At 42.9% G+C, this 19,774-nt stretch overlaps 1 protein-coding gene across 1 annotated transcript in view; it reads left to right on the top strand.

Annotated features, from left to right (window-relative positions):
• Nucleotides 1-19,774, top strand: part of RYR3 (ryanodine receptor 3) — a 364,667-nt gene that overhangs the window by 240,503 nt on the left and 104,390 nt on the right. The window contains exons 48-53 of the mRNA XM_039247258.1: nucleotides 1,745-1,965; nucleotides 4,523-4,613; nucleotides 6,257-6,397; nucleotides 7,629-7,792; nucleotides 9,807-9,885; nucleotides 19,150-19,239. Of these exons, the coding sequence (XP_039103189.1) occupies nucleotides 1,745-1,965; nucleotides 4,523-4,613; nucleotides 6,257-6,397; nucleotides 7,629-7,792; nucleotides 9,807-9,885; nucleotides 19,150-19,239 (786 nt within the window). The remainder of the gene's footprint in view (nucleotides 1-1,744; nucleotides 1,966-4,522; nucleotides 4,614-6,256; nucleotides 6,398-7,628; nucleotides 7,793-9,806; nucleotides 9,886-19,149; nucleotides 19,240-19,774) is intronic.

The raw sequence follows: 19,774 nt of genomic DNA, 5'->3' as shown, positions 1-19,774 counted from the left end.
TCTGTTGCAGGCTTCTCGAATTTGGCACTATCCGGTGTGGAGGTGCATCCTCTGCATTGTAGGGTATTTAGCACCATCCCTTGGCCTCTACCCACTAGATACCAGTAGCACACTCATAAAACCAATTCTAGAGATCATCAAATGTCCTCTAGGGAACAAAACCTCCCTTAGTTGAGAACCAGGGCTTATTACTTATGAAAAGGTCTGCTGGCAACATTATAGGCTGGAAATACTCTTCCCACTCTCAAGTTTTTTATGCACTGACGATCAAGAAAGATAGTCTCCAAGCCAAGCAGTTTTGGAGCCTTGGGCATGGCAAGGTCAAGACCAGAAGCCAAGGCAAACCCGAGTTTGAAAATCACGGGTGAAATAGAGTAATCCAACATCAACAGACATCAAGACAGGAGGCCCCAGGAGTTACAAAGCATAGATGCATGATTCTCCAAGTCAGGAACACTGCAAAAGTCCTAAGTCCAAGGAGAAAAGAAGAATTCAATCAGCATAAGTCTAAAAACATCTTGCCAATATAGAGTTGCTTTTTTTTATGAAAAAAAACTTTTTAATTTTTAATTTTTATTTATTTATTTATTTTTTGTGCAGATGAGCACTAGGGTTGCTTTTTTAGAGATCCAGAAGATGCAGGTCTTCTTAATCATCCATAAAGTCTCTCAAAGGCTCCACCTAGTGTCCAACAGAGATAAAAGTCTGAGCTCTGTGATGGGTGGTCAGCTAGACAGTCCCTTGACTGGGATTGATTCTATTTGAATGGGTTACTCACAAATGAATAGGATCGCCCAGAAATAAGCAATACAAGTCCCAACCTGAATGGGAGCTCCATTCTTATTTTTGGCCTGGTGTTAAGAAATGGTATATTCCTTAAGGTGTTAGGGGATATGATCCTTTTGGATAATTAAAACAGTGCTTCTACAGCTACTTTTGTTTTGAGTTTTTTCTATAAATTCCTTGATTTAAAAAAAATATTAATTGTTCCAACTTGTGGGACATTTCCAAGGTTCCTGGTCAAAGCATTTGATTTTTTTTAACAGATCAATTAAACAGCAAATTCTATTCTTCCATTTGGTGTTCAAATGGAAGTGAGTCCTAGGTTTCTATTCCTTGTACCCTTTTCCCATCAACGTTAGGTTCTCTTTAGGGAACTCCTGCCAGTTATCACATGATGAATTGCTCACAGGGCTCATAAATTAAGTGATGGGGGTCACAGCTCCTCTTTCTCTCCATAAAATTGTCACAAAACCAGTTGTTTGACGGCTTCCTTGGTCAATAGCCACTTACTAATCTCAAAATCACAACAGGACAACTTGCGAGTCTTCACAAGTTGAGAAAAAAGAGCTAAGACAGAATAATAGCATAGTAGCTTGACAGTTGGACTTGGAAACATGAAGAGTGTTGGGTTGGACTGGTCATTGGCCAGTTTTAATAGGTTTTAGAATCCCTCTTTGAGGGGGACAGATATTCGTGGATCATTTGGGATGAGTTAGGACCAGCCAGCCTTTGCTTTCCTTGTTTCTTTTTTTTTAACCAGTTTTGTTTTGTTTTGTTTTTTCATTTAAAATGCAAAAGAGAAGTAGGTCTGCTGACAAGGGAGGAAGTTGTTCCCTCTGCTACTGTGAAACACTGTTCTGCGTAAGCTTTCCCACCTGCTAGACAGGAGCTCCATGCACAGGGTAAGCTCTGCTCTGTCTTCCCCAGGGAGATTAACCAGTGTCCCACTTCCCTTTCCTAGGTTTCCCTAAGCACCACAGAGGCTGCGCTGGCACTAAATAGGTATCTATGTTCTGCCGTGCTCCCGCTCCTCACAAGATGCGCCCCTCTCTTTGCCGGAGCAGAACACCACACCTCTTTGATCGATTCTACACTACAGACAATATATAGGCTTTCCAAGGGACGTTCCCTCACCAAAGCTCAGAGGGACACCATAGAAGAATGTTTGCTTGCCATTTGCAAGTAAGTACCCCCGCCCATGGTTTTCACCTCCGTGTCTGCATCCATGTCAGCTGCACTGAATTGTGTAATGGAAAAACTGATGAATCCAGCCTGAGGAAGCTGCCAGGCCTTAGCCATACCCCAGCCCTCCCCCAGACTTCTCCTCTTAAGATATGCAGGGTCCCCTGCCTACCGCAAGTTTGCTGTTCACCTCTTCATTGAGTCTTATCTCTCACTATCAAGAAATAGGGAGCACAGCTCAGGCTTTTGCCCACAGGGTTGGTGGAACAGAAGATGAGACTGTCTTTCAGGCCTTAAGTATTCAGATTAAGAACTAGTGTTTTGGTTCCGAAAGCCAGAAACCAAGTTTTTCCTTCTCTGAGTGGACCTTTACATAGAGACCAGATCTAAGAATATGAATCAAAGCAGCCCACCTGTAAGCCTCATAGAACCTGGGGCAAAGATAAGAAGGAGTCTCCAGTCCTTGTGGGGAATTAAGGGCAGTAGTTTGCACCACTGCAGATAGGTATCAGAGCAACCAAGGACAAAGGGTAAAGTCACCTCATAAGAATTGGATCCTCACAAAACTATGTCAAGTCTGATAGGGTCAAAGGAAGAAGGGCCCTTCCAGTAGCAGGTCTCAGCAATATGGTTGAGATGCTGATCTGCTGTCCTAAGCCGGTGTTTTCCACCTTAGAATCACTTAGGGAGTTATAAAATAAGTACCCCACTGACCAGGCCACACTTCACCCCCAAAATCAAACCTTTAGTGATTTGCCTCAGGCCTGTAATTTTTGAAGCTCCCCAGGTACCTCCATAACGCACCCCAGATTGAGAACCACAGCTCTAGGATGTCCAGGAGATAGGCCCAGCAGGTGTCCCTGTGCTGGCCAGCTGGATATGGTCCTGATTCTTGTTGAATAAATGGTGTCTAATCCCACAAGAGATGACTATGTATTGTGGGGCTAAGGCTACCTAGGAAAAACAAAAGCAATAATTACAGCTAGTAATGAATTTTATATCGTAATTCCAAGATTTAGAGACAAGGTCATTTACTTGCTATACATTTCACTTTTTACATGAGGACTTTTTATCACAAGGCCGGCTCTCGGAAGAGTTGTCAGACAGATGAGTTCTGTTGCCCACCTCCGTTCGTATGCATTCTCCTTGTAGGATTTCTTGCTGACATTCCAACATTTAACATCTGTCGTTAACGTGGCCTTCATGGCTCCTTATCCATCTGAAGTTGGAAGTCAGTGGGTCTTGAACTGAACATAGATGCTAAATTATGTATATGGGTCCTTTTCTGTGCAGAGAATTTGGAGGTTCCATTCGGTTTTTATTTTTTATTTTTTTATTTCTTTTTTATGTTTTATTTATTTTTGAGAGCAAGAGAGACAGAGCACGAGTGGGGGGAGGGGCAGAGAGAGAGGGAGACGCAGAATCTGAAACGGGCTCCAAGCCCTGAGCTGTTAGCACAGAGCCTGACGCAAGGCTTGAACTCGTAGATCCAAAGTCAGATGCTTAACCGACTGAGCCACCCAGGTGCCCCCATTCAGTTTCTAAAAGGCTTGGTAATCTAAATCAATGTTGTTTATCTCTCCTTTATCTCAGAATTTACTTGTACCAACTACTAAGGCCATGAACTCTTTGATAATTTGATAAATTGATGACAGTATTTGCCTGTTAAGGGAGTTTTTTGGTTTTTTGGTTTTGTTTTTGTTTGGGGGGGGGCTGGGGTTTTTTTTTGCGGACAGAGCCTTAACCCAAATAAATGATTGCAATAATGAGGATTTCAGGGAGTGGATGGTAACTCAGAGGGCCTTAAACTCCCTTGCAGTCACACCAGTAGGTGGCCTCAGATTCCACCTGTGCACTGGTCAACTCCAGCTTCACCCTTTGCAGAGTTCAAGGGGACAGTTGGCCCTTAGAGATGGCTGTAAAATCAACTGCCCCTTCTCTCTATTATATTCTTTGTACATAACCAGTAACTATATTTTGATGGCACATAGGCCCTAGAACATCTTGGCACCCGGTGATTAGATTTACCTTAGGGATCTCACTTCATTTGCCCCACATTCCTCTTTTCTATCTTAGCTATACATTTGACCTTTGAATAACACGGGTTTGAATTGTGCAGGTCCACTTGTATGTGGATTTTTTTCAAAAAATACAATACTATAAATGTATTTTCTCATAATTTTGTTAACATTTTCTCTAGCTGCCTTTATTATAAGAATACAGTATATAATACACATAACATAAAATCCATGTTAATCAATTGTGTTATTGGCCAGACTTCCAGTCAATAGTAGGTTATGAGTAAGGTTTTGGAGAGTGTCAAAAGTTATATGCTGGAGGGGTCAGCACCCCTCGCTGCCACATTGTGAAAGGGTCACCTGTACTCACTTTTTGAAGTGTGTTATCATTGACCATGATTTACTCAAGATCTTGTTTTTGGAGCTAACTGTTCTGAGGTTTAGCTCTGGTGTATGGTTATCGATGAATGTTTCTTGTTTCTTCATTCTTTTATCATTTTCTTACCTTTTTATTCTTTCTTTCTCTTTTCGTACTGCAGCCACTTGAGACCGTCAATGCTACAGCAACTCTTGCGACGTCTTGTCTTTGATGTGCCGCAGCTCAACGAATACTGCAAAATGCCTCTTAAGGTAAGCCTCTTTGTTGCTGCAGAAATACAGTCCACAGCACAGAAACTTGCCTTACAAAACATGAGGCCTTCACCACTGGGGGAGCAAAATACACATTCAATGAATTTTACTTTTTTGAGGGCTAACAAGATACAACCCACCGTACCACACCCCTTCGTGAATGTCCAGGCTGCAGAGAGTAGAGATCATTAACTGCTCCACTTTTCTTTCATTGCTTTCCACTGACTACGTGTTATTTAGCAGAAGTTAATGAGGGCAACTTGGATTTTGCACTTTCCTGCCTTAATTGCATTCTCACAATGTTTCCAATCTCAAAAAGCTTCAAAGGCCTCATGATTATTCATTCAAGTACAGAAGCTAAATTGTCCTTTTTCTATTACATACTGTTTTGTGCCTTTTTTTTCCTGTTGAACAAACCCTCTTTTGTGTTTGTTTTTTACTCCGATCTGTTTTTCCTTTATGAATGAAAAGTTGAACCATAGAGCTATTTGTTGTCTCATTCATGATTTTCTCATAAATTATAATAATTTTATCAGTATCACAAGAACCGTCTGGGCCTGGGTGGGAGGGCATCACAATCAACTGTTCACCCAAGAGAACAACATTTTTTTAACTTTTACCTATGAGGTACCTGCTGTAGTTGCATATTCATTGTGTCAGCAGGGGCTAGCCACACCAAAAAATTCTGCCTGGTGATTTTAACAGAACTTTTCCTTCTCAGAAATAGGCAAAGTGGAGGATTTCAAGAAGCACTTTACTGGGATCAACAGAATTCCCAGAAGCCTGTAGTTGAATCCTCTGTCTCCATGCCATGCAGAAAAGAGCTTGTATACTGGCAGAGATCCCACTGCCCTCCAAGGGCTGGTTCTTCTCTCTAATCTTAATCCCAATAAGTGTTTCAGCTGAAAACTATGGTTTTCACAGTCCAACCTGGCATTGCTTCCTCAGAAGCCCTCTCCTCCCAGCTGGATTCTGGTCCCTGAGGAAACAGCATCAATTGCACTCAGAGAGCTCACTTTTACCTCTTAGACCAGCTGGATTTTTCTTAGAGGTTGTGGATTCCACCTGCTAGGATGGGAACTTTGGTGCTGTGCTTCTGCCCTCTATTGGCCACATGTGGAACTGTTGTAACATGGCTGGGCCATCAGAAGGCTCAAGAGAAAAAAGCAAGGAAGCCAGGGGCAGTAATCAGTATAGAGAAAATCTTCAGACCCACAGGGTGCTCCTCACCATCCCCATGTCAGCATCACTCAGAATCTTCTAGATTTATAAGCAAATGTCTCAGAAGAAATTCTTCCCACTTTTGAGTGCCTGCAATGTTACACAGCAACTACTTCGGAGAGGGTAGCATTTTTCATTTGAAGTACAAGGAGTTCCTATCCATTTTCCAGCAACAACTAGGGGTATGTTAGGAAGCATAAGAATTAATCAGGCGGATTCAGCTCTGGCTAGGGCTCATTAGGCAGGAAAACAGACCATTCCCAGTGGTGCCCGAGGGCCTCTCTTTAGATAACCCAACTGTCTGAGCTGTTGCTTTCACTCTCATGTCTGCCGCCTGCTGTTGTGTTCTCCCCTGCATGTTGTGGATGCCTGTGGATCTCCCGTGCCCCGCCCACTGGTGCAATCCGGTTCAAACCTCCCAGCTTCTGACGAATCACTACGAACAGTGCTGGAAGTATTACTGTCTGCCTTCGGGATGGGGGAGCTACGGGCTAGCTGTGGAGGAGGAATTGCACCTGACAGAGAAGCTCTTCTGGGGGATTTTCGACTCCCTCTCCCATAAGGTAATGGCAGCACTTCCTGAACAGAGAGGGAGCACCCTGATCACCAGTGACTAATAAATGCCTATAAATACTAATAGTTAATATTATTAGCTTTGGCCATATGCTAGGAACAGAGCCAGATGCTTCACAAATAGGTATCACACCACCCTTATGGCAACTCCCTGAAACAGAACCTATGCTCACCATCATTTCACAGATGAGGGAAAGTCTCAGAGCAGGTGAATAACCTGCCAGAACCGCAAAGCTAATATACAGGAGAAGGACTTCTAGAGCCAGTTCTAAAACTAGTTCCTAGTTCAGTCTTGATGACTTGCCCCCACCCTCATCCCTTTCCTCCTGCCATTGTTAGCCACTCTTTACCAAGCTCTGATGTAGAGAAGCCCCAACAGCTGCTCTTAGGTTGAGATGTGGGATTTTCAGAAGACCACACACCATTCTGAGGAAGGTTCTTCACAGCCACTTGTTTGAGGAGGAAATAGAGTAAGAACTGAGGGCCTCTGAGTCACAGGCCTCTGTACAGTCTGACTGAAACACAGCTCAAACTCTCAGACTTGCCTCCACTCCCCTTGGCCCAGTTTATTTCCATTTTGAGGTCACCATCTTTAAAGGTAGAAAATGAGTAGTCTGGCTTTCTTACCAAAGTCTGAAGCATGTGTATAGCTCCAGTTGGTGTTCACCTGCACTTAAATTATCTTTATTCCAGTGTTCCTTTGATCTGGTAGGAGTAGATAAAAAACTGTTCCTAACCCCATGTTATTTGACTGAAATTTCTTCCGGGCCCCGTTCAAGAGAGAACAGATGTAATACTGAGCCATCTGCTGATAATACCAACATAAGACCCATATCAGCTGCTGAGGGGACTGGCAGAGCTTGTCCCGTCCTCTCCAGTCACAGGTTGGATCTGTAACATCTATGGTAGGCAAGGCTATAGACCACTGTAATCCTTAGATAGTCATGCAATTAACTGTTTGGGAGATAATTATTTAAACCTGGATTAAAGATTTTCCACCTTAAAGCAAATGGTGACTTGAGGGCTTTACAGGTTGTCATTTCGTCTTCCAAGGGTCCTTACATTTCTACCAGAAAGTGTCAAAGGACATAGACGTTCCCCATTTTGGTTAATCTGGACAAATCTGTAAGTTTTTTTTTTCCAGCTAATTGATGAGGGGTTCCCCACGGATGGCACTTGTTCTCATCTCTGTGCTAACACAGTCTTTGTCTTTCCTCGCAGAAGTATGACCCAGACCTTTTCCGAATGGCCCTTCCTTGTCTCAGTGCTATCGCTGGGGCCCTGCCACCAGATTATTTAGATACCAGAATCTCAGCCGCGTTGGAGAAACAGATCTCAGTGGATGCAGATGGCAACTTTGACCCCAAACCCATCAACACCATGAAGTGAGTCCAAAGTCATCTCTAAGCTGGTTGATAGTGTTTCTCTCGAAGGTGGCAACGAATCTAAACTTGTCTTCCTTCTGTCCTGCTGACCCTGCTGATCATTTTCTTTGCCACACTACAAGTGATGTTAGGCGCTGGATTTTGTCAGCTCCTGAAGGTTTCATCCGTCTGTATCTGATTATACACTGTATTATTATATTCTGGGCTTTGCTATGGGGGGGGTGGTTTATTTATGATAAGAGATTAATGCTTTCCACAAATAAATGTCACCCGAGGCACTGCCAGAACCACCCTGACAAATGATGCAATTAATTTATTAATGAGTTTTTTGACAAAAATCTTCATTCTTTGTGAATTAGGCCTCTACAGTTCTAATAGTGTTGTACATCAAAACAACTCTATAAATAACACTCTGCTGAACTCCAGTAAGGCCTCAGAGTGTGGATGACAGAACAGCCTGGTGTCCTTATATGAAAGACTGGACCCACTCTTTGCCATGCCAAGGGATGCTGGAATTTTAGAATCACCCTACAATAGTGTCTTTTCTTCCTCCCTCCACTTCCCCAGCATTCCTCTCTGGTGATGATGAGGCCATGGATAAAATATTGGGCAGCACAGGCTTGATTTTGTCTTCTGGCAGTTCTTTCTTAGTAATGATTATGCATTGTGGGTCATATAGTCTTCATGTCTGGGTGCATTTTAAATGAAGAGCTTTAAAAATGCTTTAGATTGAGCAGGGAAAACAAGACGTCCTGTAAGAGCCCCTTGGACTTGTGGCAGTAGCTCCCATAGGAGAGGCATAGCTTGAGCCATTCCTAGCGGCAGTCAGCTTTGATAAGGTATAAAATTCACCTTTGGGAAAATGAAGTACACATCCTATCACATGGAGCCTTGAGCTGAGTGGATGGCAGGAAACAGAATTGAAACTGCTGTAAAAAAGAGGAAAGGGCTGTGGTAAAGCACCAAGCCAAAGCCCAAGAGACACAGGTGTTGACTTCAGGGAACTTCACCCTGTGAAAAATGTGCTGAAGGATGACAGATGGTATAATCATTTGGACGCCTTTATAAACCTTGTGAGATGACACCATACACTAGCAGTTGTTTGCTAACGACGGGTGTGGCTCCATGTTATTTTGAGAGTTCTGATTTCTTCACATATCCCTCTGGCATCAGTATGGTTCTCTGAGGAATATAAGTAACAGGAGCTAGAAGTTAAGCAGAAAAGCACGTTATTGCAAGGATACAGGATTATAATCAAAACCTAGTGAAAACCAGACCTCAGGAAGCACAGGAACCAAGGCAGGGTGACCAAATGAACAACCTTCAAGTAGTGTCCCCATCAGATGAATCGGCTTGAAGACTTTGCTGCCCTCAAACAACTCGAGACTCAGAGTCCGGGGAGAGTGAGTCTGATTGGCCTCCTCAGATGCCCATTCTTGGTGACTGTTCCCAGAAGACTCCATGCAATGCGAGTCTCGTTCCTCAAAGGAAAATGGAGGTACTTTCCTTCACCACTAGATGGGACAGAAGCTGCCAGACTAACAGAGAAACAGGTGTCTGCTCTCCTAACCAAATTCTAATATTTAAACATGAGTCCCTGAATCCAAAAAAGTAGGCAAACCCTCTTTTGTATCATTTGGTTCTCTATCTACCCATTGCTGGCATTCCCAGATTAGAGTTGGTGAGATTACAGGCAGTATCTCTGGATAAAGGGATCTCACTGTCTCACCCTGGTCAGGTCAGGCCCATGAGCCAGTGACATCTTGAGCAGCTGAAGAAGGATCACCTGTGCAGCAGAGGCTCCCGTAGTGACATCCTGTGACAAGACCTAGTATGTGTCTGTGACCCAGCACGGGCAGGCCATGATGTTCACAATTGGGAATCCAGCTTCAGCTTTGGGTTAGCAGGTCCCTCCCATCCAGCTTCTGGCAGCTGATTGTTGGTTCTGGCCATCTTTTCAGTACATCCGGCTGAAGTGCTTGGGGAGGTTGTAATTTTTTTTTTCTCATTTCAGTTTTTCCTTGCCTGAAAAATGGGAGTACATCGTCACCAAGTACGCGGAGCATTCACATGATAAATGGGCCTGTGACAAGGTAGGGATTATCATCCAACTGACAATTGTTATGGGGGAAAAAACAGCCCAAGAACATTAAAGGGTCCAATCCTGGAAATTTGCCTGATTTGTCTAAGTGACAGACTGGCCATGCCAAGAGAATTCATTATTTCTGAGCAGCAATTTCCCAAGACAGGTGGAGGTCAGAGAAATAGGTGGCGGAGGCGGCGGCTGGTACTGCTTTGTATTTCTCAAGAAAATGATTGATTCTGGGAGTGTTAACTCCTTTCTAAACATTGCATTTTCTGGAGTTTGCACTGAGCACGTGGTTTTGACATAAGCGTGCTTCGCACAGGGCAGGAGGCTTTCATTACAGTTTTTCTTCGAATGCAGCATTGGAAAAAGGGAAATGAAGTTGAAAGCCTTACCCTTGCATTTTGTCAGCAAGCTGAATTTTATTCTATGGAGGGACCCACATCTTCCCATGGTAGGCAGCCATAGAACTTCCAGACACTCCCTTATTAATAAGCCTGTCCATCTGGTGTTTAAAATTCCTCACCACATGAGGTCAGGCTGCTTAATGAGTTTAATTGCTCTGTCAGCCCTTTAGTGCTGGCAGGCAAAGTGGGAGGAATGTGCCAAAGACATCCAGGATTCCTGTGGGCAGCCAGTTGAGGCCATTACTCAGCTGCAGCTTGGAGCATGTAACGGTGAACCCATCTCCCCTGCAAAGCCACAGAAAACCACCTCCAAGCAGTGTGCCCTAGAGAGGGTACACCTTGAACTGCTTGTTCAGCCTCTGCATTTATCTGGGGTCATTTTTTTTTTCCCTTTGATTAGTTTCTGTTGGGGGCTGATGATAACAACAGTCCTCATAGCTGGGGAATGGGCTCATACCTCATGATTCTAGAGCAAAGGTTGGCAAACTTTTTCTGTAAAGGGCCAGATAGAGAGGCACCTGGGTGACTCAGTCGGTTAAGCATTCGACTTTGGCTCAGGTCATCATCTCATAGTTCTGTAAGTTCAAGCCCCACATTAGGCTCTCTGCTGTCAGCATGGAGCCCACTTTGAATCCTTTCTCCTCCTCTCTGTCTTTCCCCTGCTTGCACGTGTGCGCTCTCTCTCTCTCACTCTCTCTCAAAAATAAACAAACATTAAAAAACTTTAAAAAAAAAAAATAAAGGGCCAGATGGTAAACATTTTAGGCTTTGTGGGCTAAGCAGTCTCTGTTACAGCCACTCACCCATGCTGTTGCAACACAAAAGTAGCCAGAGATGACACGAAAATGAAAGTGTGTGTTCCAATAAAACTGTATTTATAAAGTGTGGTTGGGTGGATTGGCTAAAGGGCTCCAGTTTGCTGACCCTTGCTCTAGAAGATCCTCACATACGCCCATTTGGCTAGCCCATGAATTAGGGAAAAGGGACACCTCCAAGAATCAATAGCAATCTCCAGTCCATTACTAATCCATGTGGATTTTACCTCCTTAGTCTCTCTTGAATTTGTGTAGATCTCTCTATCTACACCATGGCTTCAGTCCACACTGCAGTCATCTTTCACCCAGATGATGATGATAACATCCTAACTAGTCTGCCCACGTGCATTTTCTCCGTTCTGTTCTTTACGCGGCTGGCAAGTACTAGTGTCAGTATGCAAATGTAGTCATACTCTACCACTGTTTTCCCATCCAGCCCTTCTCGTTAAAATCCCTTAATAGCTTCTAACCATATTTCATACAAAGACCAGAAGTCCAGACATTGACCAACAGCAGACACTGTCTAATCTGGCCTCTGCTGTCACTTCCAACCTCCTCTCTCCCCTCACCCTCTGCCCTCTAATCACATCCCCTTGTTTTAGTGTATCTCTCTCTCTCTCTGTTTCACACTTACACACACACACACACACACACACACACACACACACACACACACTACATAAGCCTGAAATCCTTTTCACTCTGAGCCAGGTCCCCATCTGCACCCACACGCAAGCAAACACCAGTCACCAGTTCATCCTTCAAATATCCATCCCTGTGTGCATTATACCTAGGACACCTCTTTCCCAGATTTCTCAGATAAAGCCCCTCTTAACATCTTACTCTTTTCCTTCATAGCATTTTTATAGTACCTTTATATATATATATTTATAACAGTTATACAGTTTCGCCAGTTAGCAACTACATGTTTACTGGTGTGGAATTTGGTGAATCTCTCTCTCTCTCTCTCTCCCCCATTAGACCATAAGCACCTTTATAAAGAGACATGTTTGCTCACCTTTGCCAAGTGGGCATTGATGATCTAACAAAGAAAAGAGTATTTTTCCCCTGCTCGAACTTCACAGTCTTGTGGGATAAACAAAGTAGGCCAGCCATTATACAGGTGGTGGGCCTGAGCCACAGGGGTTAGAGCACATAACCCATAAAAGCAGTCCCTAAGTCAACAGTGAGGGTCCAGGAATACTTCCTTGAGCTGGTGACACCTCTGCTGTGGGATAAGGGACAGGAAGTTGTTCAGCACAGGGAAATGGGTGCATTCCAGTCTGTGGGAGTAGCAGATGTGAGCAGAGAAGCAAGAGAGAATCTGGTGATTTTGAGGAACCATAGGTCAATATGGTGGGAATCACAGAGTAGAGCAGAGGAAGTAGGGTGAGACATGAGTCTAGAAAGGTCAACAGGATCTCAGTTTAGCTTTAGAGTCCACAAAGAGTTTGGGTTTTACCATGATGACAGCTGGGAGTCAGAAAATGTCTTATCCCTTTTTTCTTCTTTTTTTTTTTTTTTTTTTTTTTTACAAATAGTTTATTGTCAGTTGGTTTCCATATAACACCCAGTGCTCATCCCCAAAGGTGCCCTCCTCCATGCCCATCTCCCCCCTTTCCCTTCCCCCCACACCCATCAGTCCTCAGTTTGTACTCAGCATTCAAGAGTCTCTCATGGTTTGCCTCCCTCCCTCTCCACCCCTATTTCCCCCTTTCTTCTGCCCCATGGTCCTCACCCTCAAGGTCCATCCATGTTGCTATACATGGCCAGATTTCATTGTTTCTGATTGCCATGTAGTATTCCATTGAATAGATAAACCACATCTTCTTGATGCATTCATCTGTTGATGGACACTTAGGCTCTTTCCATGTTTTGGCTATTGTTGAGAGTGCTCCTATGAACATTGGGGTACATGTGCTCCTATGCATCAGCACTCCTATATCCTTTGGGTAAATTCCTAGCTGTGCTATTGCTGGGTCATAGGGGAATTCTATTGTTAGTTTCCTGAGGAACCTCCATACTGTTTTCCAGAGGGGCTGCACCAGTTTACATTCCCACCAGCAGTGTAGGAGGGTGCCCGTGACGTCTCCACTTCCTCGCCAGCATCTAGAGTTCTCTGATTTGCTCATGTTAGCCACTCTGACCGGCGTGAGGTGGTATCTCAGTGTGGGTTTGATTTGTATTTCCCTGATTAGGAGGGAGGGTGAGCATCGTTTCATGTGTCTGTTGGCCATCTGGATGTCCTCTTTGGAGAAGTGTCTGTTCATATCTTCTGCCCATTTCTTTACTGGGTTGTTTGTTTTTCAGGTGTGGAGTTAGGTGAGTTCCTTATAGAGTTTGGATATTAACCCTTTATCTGATATGTCATTTGCAACTATCTTTTCCCATCCTTTTGGTTGCCTATTAGTTTTGTGGGTTGTTTCCTTTGCTGTGCAGAAGCTTCTTGATGAGGTCCCAATCGTTTATTTTTGCTCTTGATTCCCTTGCTCTTGGGGATGTGTCAAGTAAGAAGTTGCTGCGGTGGAGGTCAAGGAGGTTGTTTCCTGCTTTCTCCTCTAGGGTGTTGATAGTTTCCTGTCTCACGTTCAGGTCCTTTATCCATTTTGAGTTGATTTTTGTGCATGGTGTGAGAAAATGATCTAGTTTCATTCTTCTGCATGTTGCTGTCCAGTTCTCCCAACACCATCTGTTAAAAAGGCTGTCTTTTTTCCATTGGATATTCTTTCCTGCTTTGTCAAAGATCAGTTGGCTGTATACTTTTGGGTCCACTTCTGAGTTCTCAATTCTGTTCCATTGGTCTATGTGTCTGTTTTTGTGCCAATACCATACTGTCTTGAGGATGACAGCTTTGTAGTAGAGGCTGAAGTCTGGGATGGTGATACCTCCCGTTTTGGTTTTATTTTTCAGTATTACTTTGGCTATTCGGGGTCTTTTGTGGTTCCATACAAATTTTAGGATAGTTTGTTCTAGTTTTGAGAAGTATGCTGGTGCAATTTTGATTGGAATTGCATTGAATGTGTAGAGTGCTTTGGGTAGTAATGACATCTTAACTATATTTATTCTTCCTATCCATGAGCATGGAATGTTTTTCCATTTCTTTGTGTCTTCTTCAATTTCCTTCATAAGTTTTCTATAGTTTTCATCATACAGATCTCTTGTATCCTTGGTTAGGTTTATTCCTAGGTATTTTATGGTTTTTTGTGCAATTGTGAATGGGATCAGTTTCTTGATTTCTCTTCCTGTTGCTTCATTGTTGTTGTATAAAAATGCAACCGGTTTATGTACGTTGATTTTGTACCCTGCAACTTGGCTGAACTCTTGGATCAGTTCTAGTAGGCTTCTGGTGGAGTCTGTTGGGTTTTCTATGTAGAGTATCATGTCATCTGTGAAAAGTGCAAACGTGTAAATTTGACTTCTTCTTTGCCAATTCTGATGCCTTTTGATTCCTTGTGTTGTCTGATGGCTGATGCTAGGAATTCCAGCACCTTGTTAACAAACAGTGGTAAGAGTGGATATCCCTGTCGTGTTCCTGATCTCAGGGGGAATGCTCTCAGTTTTTCCCCACTGAGGATGATGTTAGCTGAGGGCTTCTCATAGATGGCTTTTATGATGTTTAAGTAAGTTCCTTCTCTCCCGACATTCTCGAGGGTCTTTATTAACAAGGGATGCTGTATTTTGTCCAGAGCTTTTTCTGCATCTATCGACAGGATCATATGGTTTTTATCTTTTCTTTTGTTGATGTGATGTATCACATTGATTGATTTGCGAATGTTGAACCAGCCCTGTAACGCAGGAATGAATCCCACTTGATCTTAGTGGATAATTCTTTTTATGTGCTGCTGGATTCGATTTGCAAGGATCTTGTTGAGGATTTCTGCATCCATATTCATCAAGGATATTGGCCTGTAGTTCTCTTTTTTAGCTGGATCTCTGTCTGGCTTGGGAATCAGAGTGATGCTGGCTTCATAAAATGAGTCTGGAAGTTTTCCTTTGATTTCAATTGTTTGGAATAGCTTGGGAAGATTGGGTATTAATTCTGTATAAACGTCTGATAGAATTCCCTGGGAAGCCATCAGGTCCAGGGCTCTTATTTGTTGGGAGATTTTTGATCACTGATTCGATTTCTTCACTAGTTATGGGTCTTTTCAGGTTTTCTAAATCTTCCCATGTGAATTTTGGTACTGAGTGTGTGTTTAGGAATTTGTCCATTTCTTCTAAGTAGTCCCATTTGTTGGCATATAATGTTTTATAGTATTCCCTGATAATTGCTTGTAAATCTGAGGGGTTGGTTGTAATAAGTCCGTTTTCCTTCATGATTTTGTCTATTTGAGTGCTCTGTCTTTTCCATTTGAGAAGCCTGGCTAAAGGTTTGTCAATTTTGTTTATTTTTTCAAAAAACCAACTCTTGGTTTCATTGATCTGTTCAATTGTTTCTTTGGTCTCTATGTTGTTTATTTCTGCTCTGATTTTTACTATTTCTCTTCTTCTACTGGGTTTAGGGCGTTCTTGTTTCTCTACCTCTAGTTTCTTTAGGTGAGCTGTTAGAGTTTGGACTTGGGCTTTTTCTAATTTCTTGAAATAGGACTGGAGTGCAATGTACTCTTCTGTTAGGACTGCCTTTGCTGCATCCCAAGGATTTTGGATTGTTGTGTTTTCATTTTCATTTGTTTCCATATATTTTTTAAATTCTTCTCCAATTGCCTGATTGGCCCATTCGTTCTTTAGTAGGGTGTTCTTTAATCTCTATGTTTTTGGAGGTTTTCCAGACTTCATCCTGTAATTGATTTCAAGTTTCAAAGCATGATCTGAGAGTGTGCATGGTATGATCTCAATTCTTTTATATTTATTAAGGGCTGCTTTATGTCCCAGTATGTGATCTATCTTGGAGAATGTGCCATGCGCACTTGAGAAGAAAGTGAATTCCCTGGCCTCAGGATGTAGAGTTCTAATTATATCTTTCAGATCCATCTGGCCCAATGTGTCCTTCAAGTCCATTGTTTCTTTAGTGCTTTTCTGTCTGGTTGACCTATCCATTGCTGTAAGCGGAGTATTAAAGTCCCCTTCTATTAGTACATTCTTATCTATAAGATTGTTTCTCTTTGTGATTAATTGTTATAATATTTAGGTGCTCCCATATTCGGTGCATAGACATTTATGATTGTTAGTTCTTCCTGATGATAGACCCTATAATTATTATATAATGCCCTTCTTCATCCCTTGTTACTGTCTTTACTTTAAAGTCCAGTTTGTCTGATATAAGTGTAGCTACTCCAGCTTTCTTTTGACTTCCAGTAGCATGATGGATATTTCTCCATCCCCTTACTTTTAATCTGAAGATATCTTCCAGTCTAAAATGCGTTTCTTGTAGACAGCAAATAGATGGATTTTGGTTTTTTATCCATTCTGCTACCCTATATATTTTGATTGAAGCATTCAGCCCATTTACATTCAGTGTTATTATTGAAATATGTGGGTTTAGAGTCATTGTGTTCTTTGTGGGATTCATGCTTGTGGTGGTGTCTCTGGTATCTTCCTTCCTTGCAACACTTCCCTCAGAGAGTCCTCCTCACGATTTCTTGTAGGGCTGACTTTGTTGTGACAAATTCTTTCAATTTTTTTTTTATTTGGAAAGACTTTGATCTCTCCTTCTATTCTGAATGACAGGCTTGCTGGATAGAGGAATTCTTTGCTGCATATTTTTTTCTATTCATCACATTGAAGATCTCCTGCCATTCCTTTCTGTCCTGCCAAGTTTCAGTAGATAGGTCTGTCACCACTCTGATAGGTTTCCCTTTGTATGTTAGGGCCCTTTTCTCCCTAGCTCCTTTCAAAATTCTCTCTTTGTCCTTATATTTTGCCATTTTTACTATGATATGTTGTGCAGAAGATAGATTCAAATTACATCTGAGGGGAGTTCTCTGTGCCTCTTGGATTTCAATGTCTACTTCTCTCCACAGGTTGGGGAAGTTCTCTGCTATTTGTTCACAGACTCCTTCAGCACCTTTCCCTCTCTCTTCCCCTCTGGGATTCCTGTGATATGGATATTATTCCGTTTGACTGTATCACTGTGCTCTCCAACTCTTCTTTCATGTTCCTCAATCAGTTTGTCTCTTTTTTTTTCTCAACTTCTTGTTTTTCTAGAATTGCATCTTCTAAATCACTTATTCTCCTTTCTGCCTCTTCAATCCGTGCATTGGATGCCTCCTGTTTATTATGTATCTCATTTATCGCATTTTTTAATTCATCATACCTATATTTAAGCTCGATGGTGTTTGTAGCCATAGTTTCCTTGATGTCCTCCATGCTTTTTTCAAGCCCAGCAATTAATTTTATGATTATTGTTCTAAATCTTGTTCAGTTATGCTGCTTATATCTGTTTTGAGAAGTTCTTTAGCTGTCAGTTCTTCCTGGAATTTCTTCGGAGGAGAGCTCTTTCATTTCATCATTTTGGTTAGCTTTGTATCTCTTGTTAGTTTTAAAAACTTGTTATGCTCTCTGCACCTGTGAGGGCTGCTGTACCCAGGAAGGCTCTTTGACTGTCCAGGGCCTATCCTTTCAGAAAGTGTTCTTGAATGGTATCTCTTGGTTACTCTTGTTGATACCTTGGTTATTTTATTTTCCTACTCGTAGTGGTATTTGGGACTCTCCACCATGTGTACTTTGGCTTGTTTCTTGAGGTAGCCGTTAGAAGGTTTTCTCAGTGGACTCTGTCTCTTTTTCCTTACAAACTCCTGGATTCTGTAAGGGTTCCTATGGCTTCAGGTCTTCTCCATGTGAGATATGGGGGTGAGGGCAATGTACGGAGTTCCCTACTTTTCCGCCATCTTGCCCCTCCTCCTGGGAGTCAGAAAATGTTAAAGCAGTAGAGGGCCCTGATTCAGGTGATTTTATAAATATCACCTGACGGTGGTGTAGAAAATGTAGTCCACGGAGGGGCTGCAAGACTGGAGGCAGCGAGGACTGTATAGAAGCCGTTGCAGTGCTCCAGGTGAGAGCTGATGGTGGCCTGTACTAAAACACTGGCAGGGAAGCTAAGGAGAGGCAGGCAAATGAGTAGGTCTGGCAAGCTGACCACAGACGACATGGTGCTGAGAATCAGAGGGCATCAAGGAAGATTGACACACTTCTGGCTTGGAGAGGGGGTGTAAGCTGGTGCCCTTCGCTGAGATGCTGGGAACCCAAGAGGAGAGGGGCCCCCTATAGTAGTAAAATGCTGGGTTCTGTTGCAGGTGTGTGGGGAGGTACCTGTGGACATCCAAACAGAACTTAAATAAGCTGGGAAATTAGGAAAGAGGTCTGGGCTGGAATACCAAATTGAGATCGGTCCACCTGTGGACCATAGGCCTGGATTACATCTACCAGGGAGGGTGTACCCTTGAGAAAAGACAGAAACTTGAGAAACATACACATTAATAAAGGGCCTGAGGCAGAGACTGAGAAAGAACACCCAGGAGCTTTTGAGCTGTGAGGTTATGGCAGTTCAGAGGCTCATACTTTCTTCTGTGTCCCCGGACCCAGGCACAGAGTCAGGCACCTACTGAAGTAGGAATTCAGCTGAGGTTTGTTAAATGGATTTTGAAATCCTTAAACTTCTGTGATGCTAGGAGACCTGCACTGCTACAAGTTTGCTCTCGGGTTGTCAGGCAGGCAGTGCAAGCCAGGTCAGCCCCCTCCAAGCAGTGGGCAGTAGGACCAGTCCTCACATGCCTTTAGCCTTGACTTCCATCCTTGCCTGTGAACATGACACACTGAGCTGAGAAGCATTGTTCTAGGGTCTTTTGAAACCTCCTTCTGTCTGAAACACAAGCGAGTAAGCAGCGAGGACGGCAGCTGAAACTAGAAGAAATAAAAGGGCAGAGTTCAGAATCCAGGAGGGCAGAGAGCTTAATGGCCTTAAAGGATCAATTAGACATTTTGGAGGGAAATGTTCAAGCTCTGTCACATCCCATTATTCTATTTGTTCAGTGAAAAAAGAAGCTGGGATTTGGGTCATGTAGTAGGGTTCTTTGGATGCCAAGGATATTTGAACTGAGAACATTTCTACAGAGTCAGAATGGATGGAAATACGGAATTTCCCTGGATGAAAATGTGAAGACCCATCCACTGATAAGGCCTTTCAAGACATTAACGGAAAAGGTAGGAATCTCACCTCTGGTAACACTGAGTGGCCATGTTGATTGTCCTTTCTTGGGAATTGTATCAGACAGTCAGAGGAATTCAGAGCACATTCACTCTCAAGTTGACATAAACTCAGAAACTCACTAGTGAGCCAGACCCCCAAGGACCAGTTTCCAAGAGTCCAGCCTCACATTCTGTTCTTTGGCTCTGAGCACCCATTGGACGGAGAAGCACCATTCAGCCCTTGGAGGCTGAGCCAAAATGCATTCATAATTCACTTGCAACAGGACAGGGAAGGGCTTTAGTTAGACTACTGTCATGGGGGATTTGAGGTTGGGGAAGCATTGAATTGCCAGAGAAAACTGAGATAGAAATAACTTCCAGTTGTGACAGATAAAGGGAGTAGGGAGAAGGGCCCCTAGAGAAATATGGGCAGGTGTCTTTAAGATTTTATTATTATTATATATTATTATTATTATTATTATCTGATTCAACTCAATTCTGAATTGTTATCTGGGGATTCATAAGAGAACTCTTGTGAGTTCTCTGTAAG

This window comes from Hyaena hyaena, unplaced genomic scaffold (assembly GCF_003009895.1).
Source record: "Hyaena hyaena isolate Hyena2069 unplaced genomic scaffold, ASM300989v1 scaffold_292, whole genome shotgun sequence".
Taxonomy (NCBI): Eukaryota; Metazoa; Chordata; class Mammalia; order Carnivora; family Hyaenidae; genus Hyaena; species Hyaena hyaena.
Note: the sequence above shows the minus strand (reverse complement) of the source record. Positions and strands in the feature narration are given on the sequence as shown.